This window comes from Gorilla gorilla, chromosome 8 (genome assembly GCF_029281585.2).
Source record: "Gorilla gorilla gorilla isolate KB3781 chromosome 8, NHGRI_mGorGor1-v2.1_pri, whole genome shotgun sequence".
NCBI classification, from domain to species: domain Eukaryota; kingdom Metazoa; phylum Chordata; class Mammalia; order Primates; family Hominidae; genus Gorilla; species Gorilla gorilla.
Window position 1 is genome coordinate 35099260 of NC_073232.2, and position 16825 is coordinate 35116084.

At 36.2% G+C, this 16825-nt stretch overlaps 1 protein-coding gene across 3 annotated transcripts in view; it reads left to right on the forward strand.

Moving 5' to 3' along the window:
* The window catches only part of MYO3A (myosin IIIA), a 282515-nt gene that overhangs the window by 184110 nt on the left and 81580 nt on the right, over nt 1-16825 (forward strand). For all 3 annotated transcript variants that reach the window (XM_019034337.4, XM_055353315.2, XM_063709962.1), the window contains 3 exons: nt 3733-3859; nt 8474-8684; nt 11477-11624. In XM_019034337.4, the coding sequence (XP_018889882.2) occupies nt 3733-3859; nt 8474-8684; nt 11477-11624 (486 nt within the window). The remainder of the gene's footprint in view (nt 1-3732; nt 3860-8473; nt 8685-11476; nt 11625-16825) is intronic.

Here is a 16825-nt window from a genome sequence, read left to right on the forward strand (position 1 = left end):
CAATTGAGAACCACTATTTTAAGGTCATTTAATCCAAGCCATAGATCTGGGTCTCATCAGATCCAGTTAGGGAACCCCAAGATGTACCTTTCAGCTGATATTTAGTTGTGATATCTGGTGTATCATACATTCCCCTGGGCATATTTCAGGTGTTACTCCTACTCAATTTTCATTATAACCTCTCTGAAGAATTTTTCTGCAGGTTTGGGTAGGTAGGATTTGGAGATGCAACTCTGTATACAGCCAAGCCTCTTCACTGTTTTGCTGGATTCAACCAATCCCTTAAACTTTATGATGGAATTCTGCATCATTTTATATACTTCCAAGTTCATAGGCCAGTTTTATACTCATTATATTGGTAACATCCTTATCGAGGGTAAAAAAACACATTTAAAAAAACTGTTATTTAAGTTCAGGGTACATGTGCAGGTTTATTAATATAGGGAAACGTGTGTCACGGGGGTTTGTTGTACAGATTATTTCATCACCCAGGTATTAAGCCTAGTACCCATTAGTTATTTTTCTTGATCTTCTCCCTCCTCCTACCCTGTGCCACACCTCCTACTGTCCAACCTCTAATAGGCCCCAGTGTGTGTTGTTCTCCTCTATGTGTCCCTGTGTTCTCATCATTTAGCTCCCATTTATAAGTGAGAATATGCAGTATTTGGTTTTCTGTTCCTGCGCTATTTTGCTAAGGATAATGGCCTCCAGTCCATCCATGTTCCTGCAAAGGACATGATCTCATTCTTTTCTGTGGCTACAAAGTATTCCATGGTGTATATGTCCCACATTTTCTTTACCCAATGTATCATTGATGGGCATTTAGGTTGATTCCATGTCTTTGCTATTGTGAATAGTGCTGCAATGAACATATGCATACATGTATCTTTATAATAGAAAAATTTATATTCCTTTGGGTATATACCCCGTAATGGAATTGCTGGGTCAGATAGTATTTCTGTCTTTAGGTCTTTGAGGAATTGCCGCACTGTCTTCAACAACGGTTGAACTAATTCAGACTCCCACCAACAGTGTAGAAGCGTTCCTTTTTCTCCACAACTTCACCAGCATCTGTTATTTTTTGACTTTTTAATAATAACCATTCTTACTGGTGTGAGATGGTATCTGATTGTGGTTTTGATTTGCATTTCTCTAATGATCAGTGACATTGAGCTTTTTTCATGTGATTGTTGGCTGTATGTATGTCTTCTTTTGAGAAGTGTCTGTTTATATCCTTTGCCCACTTTTTAATAGGGTTTTTTTTTTCCTAAGGCCTATAGTTTCCTCAAGAAAAATACAGCACAATGTCAGATGCTGTATGAATTTTTCCACCTGAAAGTCATGAAAGCCCATGCTGGTTCCTTCATTGCAAGTTATACATATTACAAATGCTAATTCCTTATCAGAGTTTCCTTAGAAAAATGATCTACATCTAATATATCAGCATATGTATTGTTACACTTCTGAAATACACCCTACATCCATTTACTTCTTTCCATCTCTACCATTTACTATTATATCCAAGCCACTGTTATCTCTCACCTAGACCATTGCAGTAGCCTCCTGAGTTTTCCGTCTTGCCCCAATCCACTCAGTTTCACAGGATAACTAGACTCATCCATTTAAAACACAAAAATAATGTTGCTTCCCACTCTGAAATCTCTGGTAGTTTTCTCTGGCAATTAGCACATAAATCAAAGCTTTTTTTTTTTTTTTTAATTGTGGCCCAGTCTCACTCTGTCACCCAGGTTGGAGTAAAGTGGCACGATCTCGGCTCACTGAAGCCTCCGCCTCCTGGGTTCAAGTGATTCTCCTGCCGCAGTCTCCCGAGTAGCTGAGATTACAGGTGCACACCACCACGCCCCGCTAATTTTTGTATTTTTAGTAGAGATGGAGTTTCACTATGTTGGCCAGGCTGGTCTCAAGCTCCTGACCTCAAGTGATCTGCCCGCCTCGGCCTCCCAAAGTGCTGGGATTACAGGTGTGAGCCACAGTGCCCAGCTCCAAGCTCTTTCTGTTGGCCCAGGGAGCCTGGGTGGTCTTGCCTAGGCTCACCTCTCTGAGTTCTTACTGCACCGTTCCTCCTCATCCTCACCCTCTTCCAGCCCTTGTGTGTCTTCCTTCTTTCCTCTAGGAAGGTTTTTGCCTTTGCTGTCCTCTGCCTAGAATAGTTCATGTCTGGTGCCTTCCTGTCATTCAGGCCTAAACTTCCTGATGGCCTCCTCCAAGGGCAGCCTTCCCTGACCTCCTAACTGAAAAAGCCTGCCCATCCTTTCCCAGGAACTCTCCTCTTTATTAAGTTAGCACCTCTTGGCTCTATTTTCTTCTTAGCCCTTGTAATTTTTTTTCTGAACATATCATGTTATTTATTTGCTTATTTTCCTACTGTCTGCCTCCCCACGGCCTGAACACCCCAAGGAAACCAGGATCTTTAGCCTATCTGCTACTGAATTACCTGTGACTAGAACAGTGCCTGGCATAAAATATGTTTTTATTAGATCAATGAATAGATAGCCCACATATATATTCATTCAACAAATATATTTGTTGTTTATATATTTATTACATATATATGTATATTATGTATGAGTAAATGCATGCCTTGAAGATGTTTTTTCATATCCAGCTTTTATCTGGACTTGGAATATGGGAGTGAATGGAATAATCACCTTTGTTAAGTGTAGGAGCTGGGCTGGAATAGATGCAGCAACTTGTAAAAACAGTAAAGAATGTTGCCTCTTTCCTGTACTTCACTGCACCATGAACATAGTTGAAGAGCTAGAATTACCATAGACTCCTTGATAAATGCCTCCAGTGTCTCCAAAAAGAATCATATGTGTGTGTTATGTGTTTCTGAATGTAATTTGATGTACCTTAATTAGGAATGTATGTTAAAGAAGTAATAACTACTATAAACTCTATACTGTCATCTAAAATTATTATGTGGCCTGGCACAGTGGTTTACACCAATAATCCCAGCACTTTCAGAGGCCAAGGTGGGCAGATCGCTTGATCCCAGGAGTTCGAGACCAGCCTGGGCAACATGGCGAGACCCTGTCTCTATAAAATACCAAAAAAAAAAAAAATTAGCTGGGCATGGTGGCATGCAACTGTACATCTACATAGGAGTCGTAGGTGGGTGGATCACTTGAGCCCAGGAGGCAGAGGCGGTAGTGAGCTGAGATAGTGCCACTGCACTCCAGCCTGGGCAACAGTGAGTCTTTGTCTCAAAAAAGAAAAAAAAATCTTACGCTTACATTTAAACGACACATATCCTTTGCTTTTGGTCCTGGGATCTTTTGATTTTTCTTTCTTAGTCCTCCTTTATTCATACATATAGCCTCACTTTTAAGATGGCCTCAAGGTAAATCCATATGGTAACAACCACACTAAGTTCTGAAATTAAATTCTGCATGGATAGATTTATCTATGGCCTAATGAATGAGGCATTTCTACTTCCTCTGAGAACAGCTTCTCATTTTTATTTTTTATTCATATTTGCATTTATACAATATTTTTAAGCACTTACTGGGTAACAGGCACTATGCTAACCTCTGAGGTTAAAATAATGAATGAGGCTGAGCCTACTTGGATCTCAGTGTGGCGTCATCATAGTCTGTGGATAGATATGATAGGGCCTGAGGGTTCTCTTCCAGTCTGTCCCCAGCCACAGTCACTGGTTGGCTGTACTCAAGGAAAGAATGATGCTAATGTTTCTATGGTGTGTTTCAGCAACTTGGTAGTATATACAGCATACTCGCTGCAATCTTGAATGTTGGCAACATTGAATTTTCTTCTGTGGCAACTGAACACCAGATTGACAAGAGCCACATTTCTAATCATACAGCCCTGGAGAACTGTAAGTTTTATTATCTTCTATTCAAAACTGAAATCTTTCAAAGTCTTATGACATACCATAAGTATCACATAAGGATCATTTCAAGCAATTGTGCTAACCTAGAATCCTTAAAAGAATACTCAGATTTAATGTGTGTAAAATTAAAATTTTAAAGTCCACTACTTAAAACATCTTCATGCTTACAAATTAACTGATTACTGTAGAACACATTTCTGAAGACTGGGCTTTTACGACTATTTTGGGAGCTATTTACATTTCGATATAAAAGCACAGATAGTATAGTTAAAATTCGGTAAACTGATCTGAAAAAGAATTATGTTATTGTCTTACAGATTTAGCATCTATACCATTTTACAAGTAATAAAGACCTGTATGTTTTCATACTAGATGGATTTTACAGCCATTCATCCTGGGTTGATTAATTTTGCGATCGTTTCTACACAAGAGAAGCATGTCATAGTATTTGCTTCAAATCAAGTTTTTCTTAATAGTAGAGTTTGATAAATTATTTCCAGTAATTTAAGGTTTTCCATTAATATCTTCAACAGCACAGCTTTTTTCTATTTTGTGTTGCCTAGTATGCCCTGTTATTTTATTTTTAATATTGGCACATGCTTTCATAATTGCATATTTGCTGTTTCATTAATAATAACAAATGGAGAATCACTCCTGGTCCAAAAGCTCACACCTGTAATCCCAGTACTTTGGGAGGCCGAAGCTGGTGGATCACCTGAGGTCAGGAGTTTGAGACCAGCTTGGCCAACATGGTGAAACCCTGTCTCTACTAAAAATACAAAACTTAGCCAAGCATGGTGGTACACGCCTGTAGTCTCAGCTACTCGAGGAGGCTGAGGCAGGAGAATCGCTTGAACCCAGGAGGCAGAGGTTGCAGTGAGCCGAAATCGTGCCACTGCACTCCAGCCTGGACGACGGAGCAAGACTCTGTCTCAAAACACACACACACACAAAATGGAGAATCATGATACAAATTTTTATTTATATACTTTTTCCTGATTTACGCTTAGGAACAGAGTGAGATGGGGTAGTTTTAGGGGGCTAAGTGCCAGATTATCCTGGTCTGGACCTGTCCCCAACATCCCTATAAATGCTATCCCACTGTGTCTCTGGAGCCAGTGTGATAATACAGTAGCACAAGTGTATGGAATTGGCATGTAGTGACCGGCATGTGCCTGGAAACCTCAAGGAAACATGTTCTAATTTTCCATATATAAAAATTTTTAATTGGCATGTATGATATTAACTTATCAGAAGTAGAAGGAATAACCCTACAACTCCATTGATAAGATGTAAATCTCACATCTGATCATATTCAGAAGAGCTAGCAGCAGCCAATGGAATGAGTTGCAATAGAGGTAGGTTGTAGATAAGAGTATACCTAGAAACAACCATACTAAAAAATGATTTTGATGATTGAGAACCTATTTCTGCATAACAGAAGACAGTCATATAAGTTACAAAATGTTGATATTAATATGAATATCATTAAAATTAACATACTTTCTGGAATAACCACTCATGGAAAGCAGAAAGTTTATTAATTTACGTTAAAATGATTTCTAATTGAAAGTTATAAGGAATTATGTCCAAACCAAGGCTGCATTTCCATATGGTTTTACAAGAGCCTTGTTTCAATTAAGCACCAGTTCTGACCATTTTGTCCCATAAATATCTCTCAAATCTGCCCACTTCTCTTTATCATCATTGTCACCATTCTCATCAAAAACAACATCACCTCTCACCTGAACTAAGTGACCTCCCAGTTGTTCATTTCACATCAAGAATTGATTTTTTTCAGGTCATTCTCCACAATTCTTTCAGAAACCACATAACCCATCTATCAGTGGGCTCTCTCAGTCTCCCCCTTTCCCTCTCCATCACCTCCCTCTCCCCCTCCTTCTCCTTCTCCTCCTTCTCCTTTTCTCTTCCTGCTTAAATTTCTTACTGGTTTCCCATTCTTGCTGGATAAAGATAATCAAGACTAGTGCTTTGTTTTAGAAAGTATTGTGCTTAGCAATTTATCCCCAGGTAAAATGCCTAGCATGTAGTAGACAATAAATGTATGTCAAATAAATAAACAATGTAGGAACAGAAATAGACATACGGATCAGTGGGAGACACTGTTCAGAAACAGATCCAAAGTATATTACCAAAAATGGCATCACAAATCACTAGGGAATCAGTATTGTAGGGAACTGGCTAACCATTTTGGGGAGGAGGAATTTGAATCATTCTTATATACTGTATATCAGAATGAATTCCAAACACACATAAATTTAAATGCAAAAAATCATAAGAGAGACTGGAATTGATTTATATAATATTGAGGGGAGAAAGGACTTGAAGTTTATGTGTAGAAAATCAAAAGCACAAATTATTTTCTTTAAAAAGTGGATATTTGACTACATAAAAATTAAAACTTTTATACTAAAAAAAGCAAACATAAATAAAATTGCAGTACAAACGAAACTGAGGGAAAATATTTGCAACATATATATCAAAGCATTTCTTTAAGCTATGAAGAGGCTCATATAAATTGATCAGGAAAAGATGAACATATCAATGAAAATATTGCAATTTTCAAACTAAGAAACAGAAGTTACCAATAAAAATATGGAAGAAAAAAGTATTCAGCTTCACTAGGAATCAATTACAAATAAATAGTAAACATTTTCTCCTATCAAATTGGCTATTTTAGAAAAATGATAGTCTGTGATGTCCATGAAATTGAATTGAAGTTATTGGTGTTTTATTTGGCTGAGAGGAGTGTAATTGGTTCAGAGTTTTTGAAGAGCAGTTAAATAGTATATATCAAAAAACTTTCAGCCAGGCCCAGTGGCTCACGCCTGTAATCCCAGCACTTTGGGAGGCCAAGACGGGCAGATCACGAGGTCAGCAGATCGAGACCATCCTGACTAACACAGTGAAACCCCGTCTCTACTGAAAATACAAAAAAATAGCCAGCCGTGGTGGCGGGCACCTGTAGTCCCACCTACTTGGGAGGCTGAGGCAGGAGAATGGCGTGAACCCAGGAGGCGGAGTTTGCAGTCAGCCGAGATCGCGCCACTATACTCCAGCCTGGGTGACAGAGCAAGACTCCATCTAAAACAAAAAACAAAAAACAAACAAACAAAAAAAACCTTTATTGATCCCAGGAGTTCGAGGCCAGCCTGGGCAACATGGTGAAACACTATCTCTACCAAATAATAATAATAATAATTAGCCAGGCAGGTTGTCACGCGCCTGTGGTCCCAGCTGCATGGGAGGCTGAAGTAGGAGGATCTCTTGAGCTCAGGAGGTTGAGGCTGCAGTGAGCCATAATTGTGCTGTAGCACACCAGCTTGGATGACAAAGCGAGACTTTGTCTCAAAAAAAAAAAAAAAAAAAACCTTTTACGTATTTACGTATTTTGAAAAATTGCTGAATTTAGGCAACCTATGCTAAGAAAATAGTACAAAATATAAACACAGATTTATGCTTAAAATATTTATCCTGGCATTTAAAAAAATTATTGATATATTATCATATTTGTCAGAATATTATGCAGCAAATTAAAGCATATTTACAGACAATATTGAACAAAATGGGAAATGCATAAGATGTTATATGAGATAAAATGTTTGTGCAGACTAATGGTAGTAAATAAGCCTAGAAGGAAAGAAATGCAGAATGTTAACTTAGAAGGTAAAATTTCTACAATGAGCCTATCGTACTTCCACGATATGAAAAAATATAGGGTTTAACAATCTTAGCCATATAACCAAGAAACATCTTGTCACAAGTGCTAAAAGTAAATTTAAAATGTTCAAAATATTTTAAAAGGAGAACAACAGATTTGAAAAATTAGCCAATCTGTCATGTAATAGTTTTGGTTAAAGATGTTTATTATATTCAAAAATGAGTTTTGTTCACGGAATTAAAGTGTTATTAATTTTAAATTCCCCATGAAATGTAATCAACATTAAATGCCAAATAAATGTTTGTTCAAACATCCAGTTTTAACAAAATTTAGTAATTGAGTATGAAACTAAAAAGTAGGATGATATGTACATGAATGTCAAGTATAAGTCCATGAATGTCAAGTATAAGTCCATGAATGTCAAGATAAGTTTGTGCTCTTTCTGTTGTGTATTGCAGAAGGTACTTGAAATACATTTATTGAGGTATACCCCTGAAGTCTGAATAACCTGTTCCAGTTAATTTCTACATTTTGAAAATGTGTATATAATAATGGTATCCAAATTATGCCAAATCTATTCATTATGTTTTAAAATTATTTAGCGTAATTTAGTGAAACTATATTTGACATCACATAAACAACCACTCACTTATGCAGCTGTATTACTCTGCCAGCCAGTGTGATTTGGGTTGTGTTGTAATATGCAGTAGCCTAAGTTTAACCAGCTGAGAAAAGCTGAGAAAAATGATCAAGAAGAGACATAGGACTCATGTTGGATAGTATCATATTTTTACATTACATAATCTCCACACATTTAATTCATGTCATTTGAAGAAGGCAGATTAAGACATTTTCATTTTTGGGGAGTGACCTCATTGCCATAATTTCTTCTAACAATGCATCTGTTTGTTTTTCAGGTGCTTCTTTGCTTTGCATTCGGGCAGATGAGCTACAAGAAGCTCTCACCTCCCACTGTGTGGTCACTAGAGGAGAAACAATTATACGACCCAATACTGTAGAAAAAGCTACCGATGTCAGGGATGCCATGGCTAAAACTTTATATGGACGTCTCTTTAGTTGGATAGTCAATTGCATTAACAGTTTGTTGAAGCATGACTCATCACCAAGGTAAAAATTTTTACAGAAACATTTTTTTCCCAAATGTCAGGTGATGTAAGTCTACTTTCTAATTGATTGTTTTGTATAGATCTCTTTCAAGATGTTTCTATAATTGATATAATTAAACTATTAAAATGATAATTTAGTAGATAAGCTTCACTTCCTAATAGTTCCACCTCATAATGCCACTTAACTATAAAATTTTTAAGTTGCTGCAACATAAAACCTGTAGCAACATAAATAACACAATAGAAAGTGAATTCTTAAAATGTGATATCTTACTATGAACTAATAGGTTTTTTTAATTAGAAGTTGTACCATGAAGCATATACCATTTTATGCTTGTATAAAATGTCAGTTCAGCAGTCCTTTGTTTTTATTTTGAAGGTTTAAATTAAACTTTGAAGATAAAGGAAAACTTTATTTTCATATTTTAACTCTCACTGTAATGCCGTTACAGCCTCACTGTAACTCCAATGAAATTTGGTTCAGAAGTGCACTAGATAAATGTAGGTAATAGTAAATGGCAGAGCCATGATGTAAGCATTGTTATCTGACTGTAAGTCTAGATCCTTCCTTCTTAAAGATAATTACAGCCACGACTGACTGAGTGCTCTCTATAGGCAGGGCTTATACATGGACACAAGTCCTTCCATCTAAAGCTTTGTTCTGTGATAAATGGCATAATCTTTAGAATTTTGCATGTGGAAAGCAAGATGGATGCCTACCATAAGATCACCTCATTCGCACTTGCTTACTAAGCATAAAAGACCATTTATACACATTTCAAGTATGCAATTCATTATTATTTTTTTCACTAAAATACATACCACACCATTATACTATGTATAGTCAAACTGTCTAAGACCTTATCCATTATTTCTCCATGTTCTTAACTTTGTGTCTCTCAAAATTGCTTGTGTACCTCCTGGGTACTATCTATACCATTTTCCCATTACAATGTAATGGTCAAAATGGTTGTATGTTCTGGTACGGTCATCTATATTATGTCAAGCATTCATATGAAAATGGAAAATATTCAGGGATTTTTATTATCTGTATATTCCAGAAAATGTAGGCAAGATGGCAAGATATTTAGAGATTTGGCCTCATTTTGTTAATTATCATCTGCATGTTTGGCACTAAATGATACCTACCCAGAAGGGGGATCTACTATATCCACTGTAGCCTATGTACTAAATGTACATATACTAAATATACTATATGGCAACTTTCCTTTCCATTCACTAATGAAAACCATCCAAATCTTAGATTTTAAAATTTTTTATAGAAAGTCTAAAAGCTAAAGGGAGACCAATTGAAATAATTTAGTTCAACTTTGTTAAGTTGTACACTAAGATTTTAAACGGTATATGTTGTATGCTGGGCTTTGCCACTAACTCGTTATGGGACACTGGGCAACTTACTGCATTTGTCTGGGTCTTTCCCTCCTCAACTGTTAAATAGGTGCATTGAATGACAAGTCAGTGGTCTTAGTTGTTGGGGTGTATCTTGGAGCCTTTTAAGAACGTCTTGAAAACTGCCTATTTCCTTCACTTAAAAATAAAAAATAGATATATTTCTACATGCCCATGAAAATATTTCACGCTTATGATTCCATTCCTCTTGAAAGCCATTAATAGATCTTACTTTAAGAATCTCTGAACTAGATTATTTGTAAGGTCCCTCTTGCTTCTAACACTTTTTTATGCAATGAGTTAAATATTTATCTCTGTGGGATCCTGTGGGGCAAAGAGATTGTAAAAGGATAATAATCTTGACTAAACCAGCATAAGTTTTAACTAGACATCTTGCCTCATACAATAATACAGAATTATTATTCAAAATAGGAACTTTCAGAAATACTCAAATAGCTTTCCTTTTGTCCATCCCAGCACATATTTAAAGTATTCTACAGCCTGGATTTTGAATTCAGTTGCTTCCTCCAAATGTAGAGCGGATCCTTCAGGTCACAGTGTGCAGTTGCTGACTGTCATTTCCAAATCACTTCCTTACATAATACTAAGTGTAACCCTGGAACACGTAAATGATGAACACAAAGAGAAGCTTTTGTACTTTCTTTTTATAATTCACATCAAAATAACTCTACAATGTATATATTTCTTTGGGGAGGAGTAAACCTTTTGACCAATAGTAAAAAAAAAGTATTTGAAATACTTAATTGTAAAATAAAATTTAATTGTATTTTAAAGTATTTAAATGTAAAAATAAATCCCTATGTATTTGTATTTCTCCAGTTTGCCATTTGTTCTATATTAAAAAATTATGAGCAAATGATCCAAAAACAAATAACAATTCTTTAAAATAATTAAGATCATTTTAGTAAGATTTTCAAAATTGTTCTCCTAAAATGAAAGACTATACTTTTTAACAGAATTTTTGCTTTCCTGGGAGAGTTTTTATTGAATATGTTTTTGCTGTGTTCTAATTGCTACCCAAGTTGTTCTTGTAATTCCTGACTCACTCAAGCCTGTGACTTTGTTCTTAGGAGAAGAAAAATTTTCTTTTGTTTCAGCATATAAAAGTATCGGAGTGGTTTCTGTAGTTCAAGGAAAATATCGTTCCATTTTCATATAAAAATCAGTATCTGCCATTATCTTTATGTGCTACAGAGAGAAGCTATTTCAGTTAAGAAAGTTTCACTCTAAGTGTATGTCACTCTAAGTGTATGTTCTTATAGTAGTTTCTTAGCTCAGTCACAAATGGTAACTCTAAGATTCCCTGTTTTACATTACCTCTTCAGGAAATAACTCAAAATAATGCCTCTTCAATTCTTCTAGTGGGAATGGTGATGAGCTGAGCATTGGCATTCTTGATATATTTGGCTTTGAAAATTTCAAAAAAAATTCCTTCGAGCAGCTGTGCATTAACATTGCAAATGAACAAATTCAGTATTATTATAATCAACATGTGTTTGCATGGGAACAGGTAAGTCTAAGTACTTACTAAAAATATGCATGCATGCATGTATTATAGGCAGACTTGTACAAATGAAGCAGGACCTTAACCATAGATTTAATGCCTTAAACATTTTAGAAAGACAAAGAAAAGATTTTTATTATCTCCACGTCCATAGTAAAAACAAACAAAAACAAAAAAACTGGTGTGAATTTAGTGTGACTGATATGTGATGTTAAATGTCCTCCATTGAAAATCAGTACACTCTTCTCCAAAACTTAGAATTCTGAGGCTTTGTACATGAAGATATTTCCTTTGAAAATTTAAGTAGACAGATGCGTCCAACAGTTTTTCTTTCTGTAGACTACATAGCTGAAATTCCTTTTGAAATTTCAATATCCAGCTAAAAGCCATTAAACTTCAGAATTCCAGTAGCTAGGCAACAGAATATAAGATAATGGGTTTGATGCAAATGCCATGAAATGATCATTTTGTCAGGGTACAATGTGTAATTTATGAATCAGCTTCAAAAAATATTCCTCCTTAGAGAAAAATCAGACTTAAATCACATTTGATGTACTGTAATACTAAGAATACTTAAATTATTTTATTAAATCTAAAGGAGTCATATTTAATATCATCCAGTATGTCATTTGTCTCCTTCAAGTAATATTATATTGTTTTGCATTTAAATTAGAGGTACATGAACTTCATTTTATTCAAAATATTTAGGCTTCTTAAGAGTTTATTTTGGAATTACATTTTGAAAACAGTGGTCACAAAATAAAACATTTCGATTTTGACATTTCTTAAGCCAAAAGAAGACATAAATTTAAGACCTTATCTAGTTGTTCAGCTCTCTTTCATCTATCCCAGGATGTTCCATCAAATATTCATTCCCTCTTCCTCTCTTCCTCTTCTTGTCTCCTCTGCTCCTCTCTGTCGGTGCCCTCCCATAGCCTAGATATGTGAAGAAATATCTTTAAAATCTTAAAAGCAAACAGAATAAAAAACAAAGCCCTTTTCCACTCTGCTTATCTCTGTAGCATGGTCCTCTCTTTTCCCCTCACAGCCAAGCTCCTTGAAAGCATGTTCAGCACTCACTGCATTGCGTTTCTTCCTTCCCCATCTGGTACTTTGAGGCGTATCTGGCTGTGACCTCCCCAGCTCCCCTGGAATGGCCCTTCCTCATCTCATCAGTCATTAGTTCATTTTTGTCTTTCTCACTAGCCATCTCCTTTAGATCATATATTGTGTCTTAATTCTTTTTGTCTTTTTAGAGGCTGACACGTAGCAAGTGTTCAATAAGTAATGTTGCTTTGCTTTAATGCTTCACAATACTCACAGCATCCTTTTGAACCAGAGACCAAAACAAGTAAAAATTTTTGGTTTGAACTTTTTGATATGATCTATCAGAATTGCTAACTTTATGGGACCAGGTGCATCCCCATGCATTGCTCATGTGATGAATTAGTGACTTGCATTGGTAGATCTCTGTTGTTCTTTTGGTGGTTGGGTAGACTCTGGTTTTAGCCTTAACCAAGGTACAGATATTTCAATAATTATTGCTTTTCACTGTTTATAAAATGTTAGTTTACAAATTGCTTTTTTTTTTTTTTGAAACAGAGTCTCACTCTGTCACCCAGGCTGTAGTGCAGTGGGGTGGTGTTGGCTGACTGCAGCCTGTGCCTCCCAGGCTCAAGCAATCCTTCTGCCAAGTAGCTGGGACCACAGGCATGCACCACCACACCTGGCTAATTTTTGCATTTTTTCATGGAAACGGGGTTTCACCATTTTGGCCAGGGTGGTCTTGAAATCCTGGGCTCAGGCTCAAGCAATCTGCCTGTCTCGGCCTCCCAAAGTTCTGTGATTACAGGCATGAGCCACCAATCCTGGCCTACAAGTTGCTTTGATTGCTGGCCTTGAATTTCATTCATGATCCCAATGCTCTTAATTCTTTTGTCTAAGGGCTTGTTACAAAAATTATTCTATAAAGGCCTTTAAGATACCCTTGAGAGGATTTTGAAATAAAACAACTCAAAATTTCCCCCAACAAAATAAAACATTCAACTAGAATCCAGGATTATACAAAGCATTTTGAGGAATTAAAACAATTTCCAGTCCTTTCAGGTGCCTTCCTAGAATAACTATCTAGGAATTTCTGCTTCATAATCTTATGAACCAGACATTGGCAGTTGGGTATGATCAGATTGCTGAATGTGTTATCCAGAAGATACAGAATTAGTCAATGACTCTCTTGATTTTAACACATGAGTGTACTTGTTTTTTCTTTCTAACTCCCAGGTGAATGCTGAAAATGTAACTGAGAAAAGCTAACTAATTGTATGTAGCTATCACAGAAAAAGAGCACACTTACACTAATTTCTGTAAATGAGAAACTGCTATTAAATCCTGAATTAAAGTCTTGGTCTACATTTTTTGGTCGAATATAATTACAGATTTGACCTAACTGAGAGCTCCTTAGTTTAACAGAGCCATTATTGCCTATTATTTCAGAAAGAAATAGTGTTCTTACTTTCATGAGACTTACAAATGATCCAGCCAGATCTCGGCACAAGCCTTGGGCAGCACCTTTACAGATGAAACACCTCTGTTCCTGCTTAAACCAATAAACATTATTTTTATTGACAGTTGTACAACACTGGAACATAAATAACAGTCTGCTGAAAGTATTTTCCTATTTAGTCCAATTTCAGTGTATTTGTAATAGACAGTGGGACACTCCAGCAAAGCTGTTTACAATGGTATTTTGAATATCATAATATCATTTTCCCATTGCCTTCCATTAAAAAAAATCAAGAAACTACAGTAAAACATTTTTTGTGAAAGAATTTATGATGGTGACCCAATCTATAGCATGCAGAGTAGATAGTTTTATGTTTCTTGGAATTGTTTCCAACTGTTTGCATTACCTTTGAAACATTTTCCTAAATCCAGGAATCTCTATTATCCACTCACTGGCAGCTATACCTCCTTTCTCTTATAGCCTGCTTTCCCATGGACAGTTACTATATGCCTCAGAATCTCTTAGTAACAACCTGGAGCATCCACTTTGTATCCCTTTATTTTCCTTATTATCTAGATATTTAGAATGTTAAGAGAGCTTGTGTATAGAAGCATTATTTTTCTATGTGTAAAATATGTAGCTCCTAAAATTTTCCTGGAGTTTGATATTTTATAGTATTTGAAGCTTTTACAGTTTCCCGGCACTGGGAGAATAATTTTATGTATAGTTATTTTAATGAAATCTAAAGATACTATTTGTATCTCAAAACAATAGTTTGAAAATTAGATGGTAATCTATGTCTCCATCCTGCAAATAGAAGATGATCAGCCAAGAAGTATAGTTGTAATTATTTTAAAATTTAAGACTCAACCCCTTCTAAATGAGTTGCAGCCAAAAAGTATATAATTTACTCTCAATTGTATCAATTCCACAAATATAGTATTCATATTTCAGCCTTCGCTATTACATTCGTACACCATTATTGTGTCATACACTGTCAACTTCCATTTTCTGAGAGGCTTTTAGTTTGCAGCTCAAATGGCAGTATTCCATTGCCAAGAAAGGAAGTGTTTTTTTCACAATAGCCCTCATGCTGAATTTCCACGATAAATATGTAGCCAAGGTTTTGGTTTTGTTTGTTTGTTTTGTGGTTTTCTTCTGTCGGAAAGGGAGCTTAACAGTAATCAAACTGTGATATAACGACTGAAGTTCTCTGGAATCACCTATCTCATATTAGAATCCCACATGAGAAATGTACATACCTTGTCAAAAGTGTTCTCATGCAGCTGCTGTAGTGGTGGTTTTTGTCCTTTGTCTTAATTTTGCACTGTGGTGTCATCATTGTGGTATAGAACATACAAAAGAAATGATCCCTGCTCCCTAGAAGTTTATACTTCAAATCAAGGGGAGTACATACCAAGGACTGGTCAATCCTGGGCATGACTTTGAATTGGAACAAATGCCACTGTTCTTAAGGGCCAGTGAGCACCTAGAACATGTGTATGATGCTACAGTGTATTGATCTAGAATCCTGAAGATTCACTCCACTTATTTATGTGTGCCTATTTGTATTTTGGATAAGCTTTCTTCATCCATTAGAGCAGCACATCTGACTATTAACTGAACTAAAGTTTTTTTTTTAAATGAGCTATTACTATTTATTTCTGTAGAAGGATGAGCTTTTACAGACATCATTTAGACATGCATCTATGGGTTTGGAACTGAATGTCAGAAGTCGTTTTAGAAGCAGGAAACTATTACTATTTACAGCACATAATGGAAACAATAACTGCAATTATGGCTCTAGCTTCTCTTGCAGAAAGTGATGTGTATGACTCTCATCTCCAGCTGCTCACATTCTAAAGTTTACAGTGTTTGAGATTTTAAATGTGGGCTCCAACACATAATTTGTGGCAATTACAAAGAATAAAAATTCACTTAATATAAAATACCTACATTTTCAAAACTTTTTACGTTATAAAGTAAAAACCAGTCATCTGATTTTTAAAAATGTGTGGATGATTAAAAATAACCCCCTTATCAGTGTCTTCACATTGTTTTGCTCAAAAGTGTGAATTATTATTTTAAGTTCGACTTTCTTCCCTATTAAGTCATATGTGTGCAAATGGTAACATTTATCCCATTTTAGCTCTCCAAGTGATAAGCATTTCCTTTAAGTGTCAAAGCAGCCAAATACATTTGAGAAGCCCTTAATACAACAAATCTTCCTTTTTAAGTGCTTGACCAAGTGTTAGGTTATTAAATATTCCTTAAATGTTTCACACACTGAAGATGGCAGCTGATGTCCACGTGGTTGGTTGGTTGGAGGTGTTTCGGGGCCCTTGCAGCAGCTCTGAGCTGTGGACCTGTTGCTCTTCTCTCCCTCTGGCTTCACAGACGGCCTCTCAGGCTCTGTGTTCCTCATCCCTGCTAGGCAGCTGCGTAGCACACTTAGTCTGTTTCTCTTTCATTGGTGAAGCTTGGTCGACACCCTTAATGTGATGTGGGGATTCGTGGTACTTATTTTGATAATTTAATGATATTCTTAAATTTAAAAGTCTTTTTTTTCTTTTCTGAGTTGGGGTCTTGCCCTGCTGCCCAAACTAGAGTGCAGTGGCACAATCAAGACTCACTGTAGCATCGAACTCCTGAGTTCAAGTCATCCTCCTACCTCAGCCTCCTGAGTAGTTGGGGCCACTGGCGT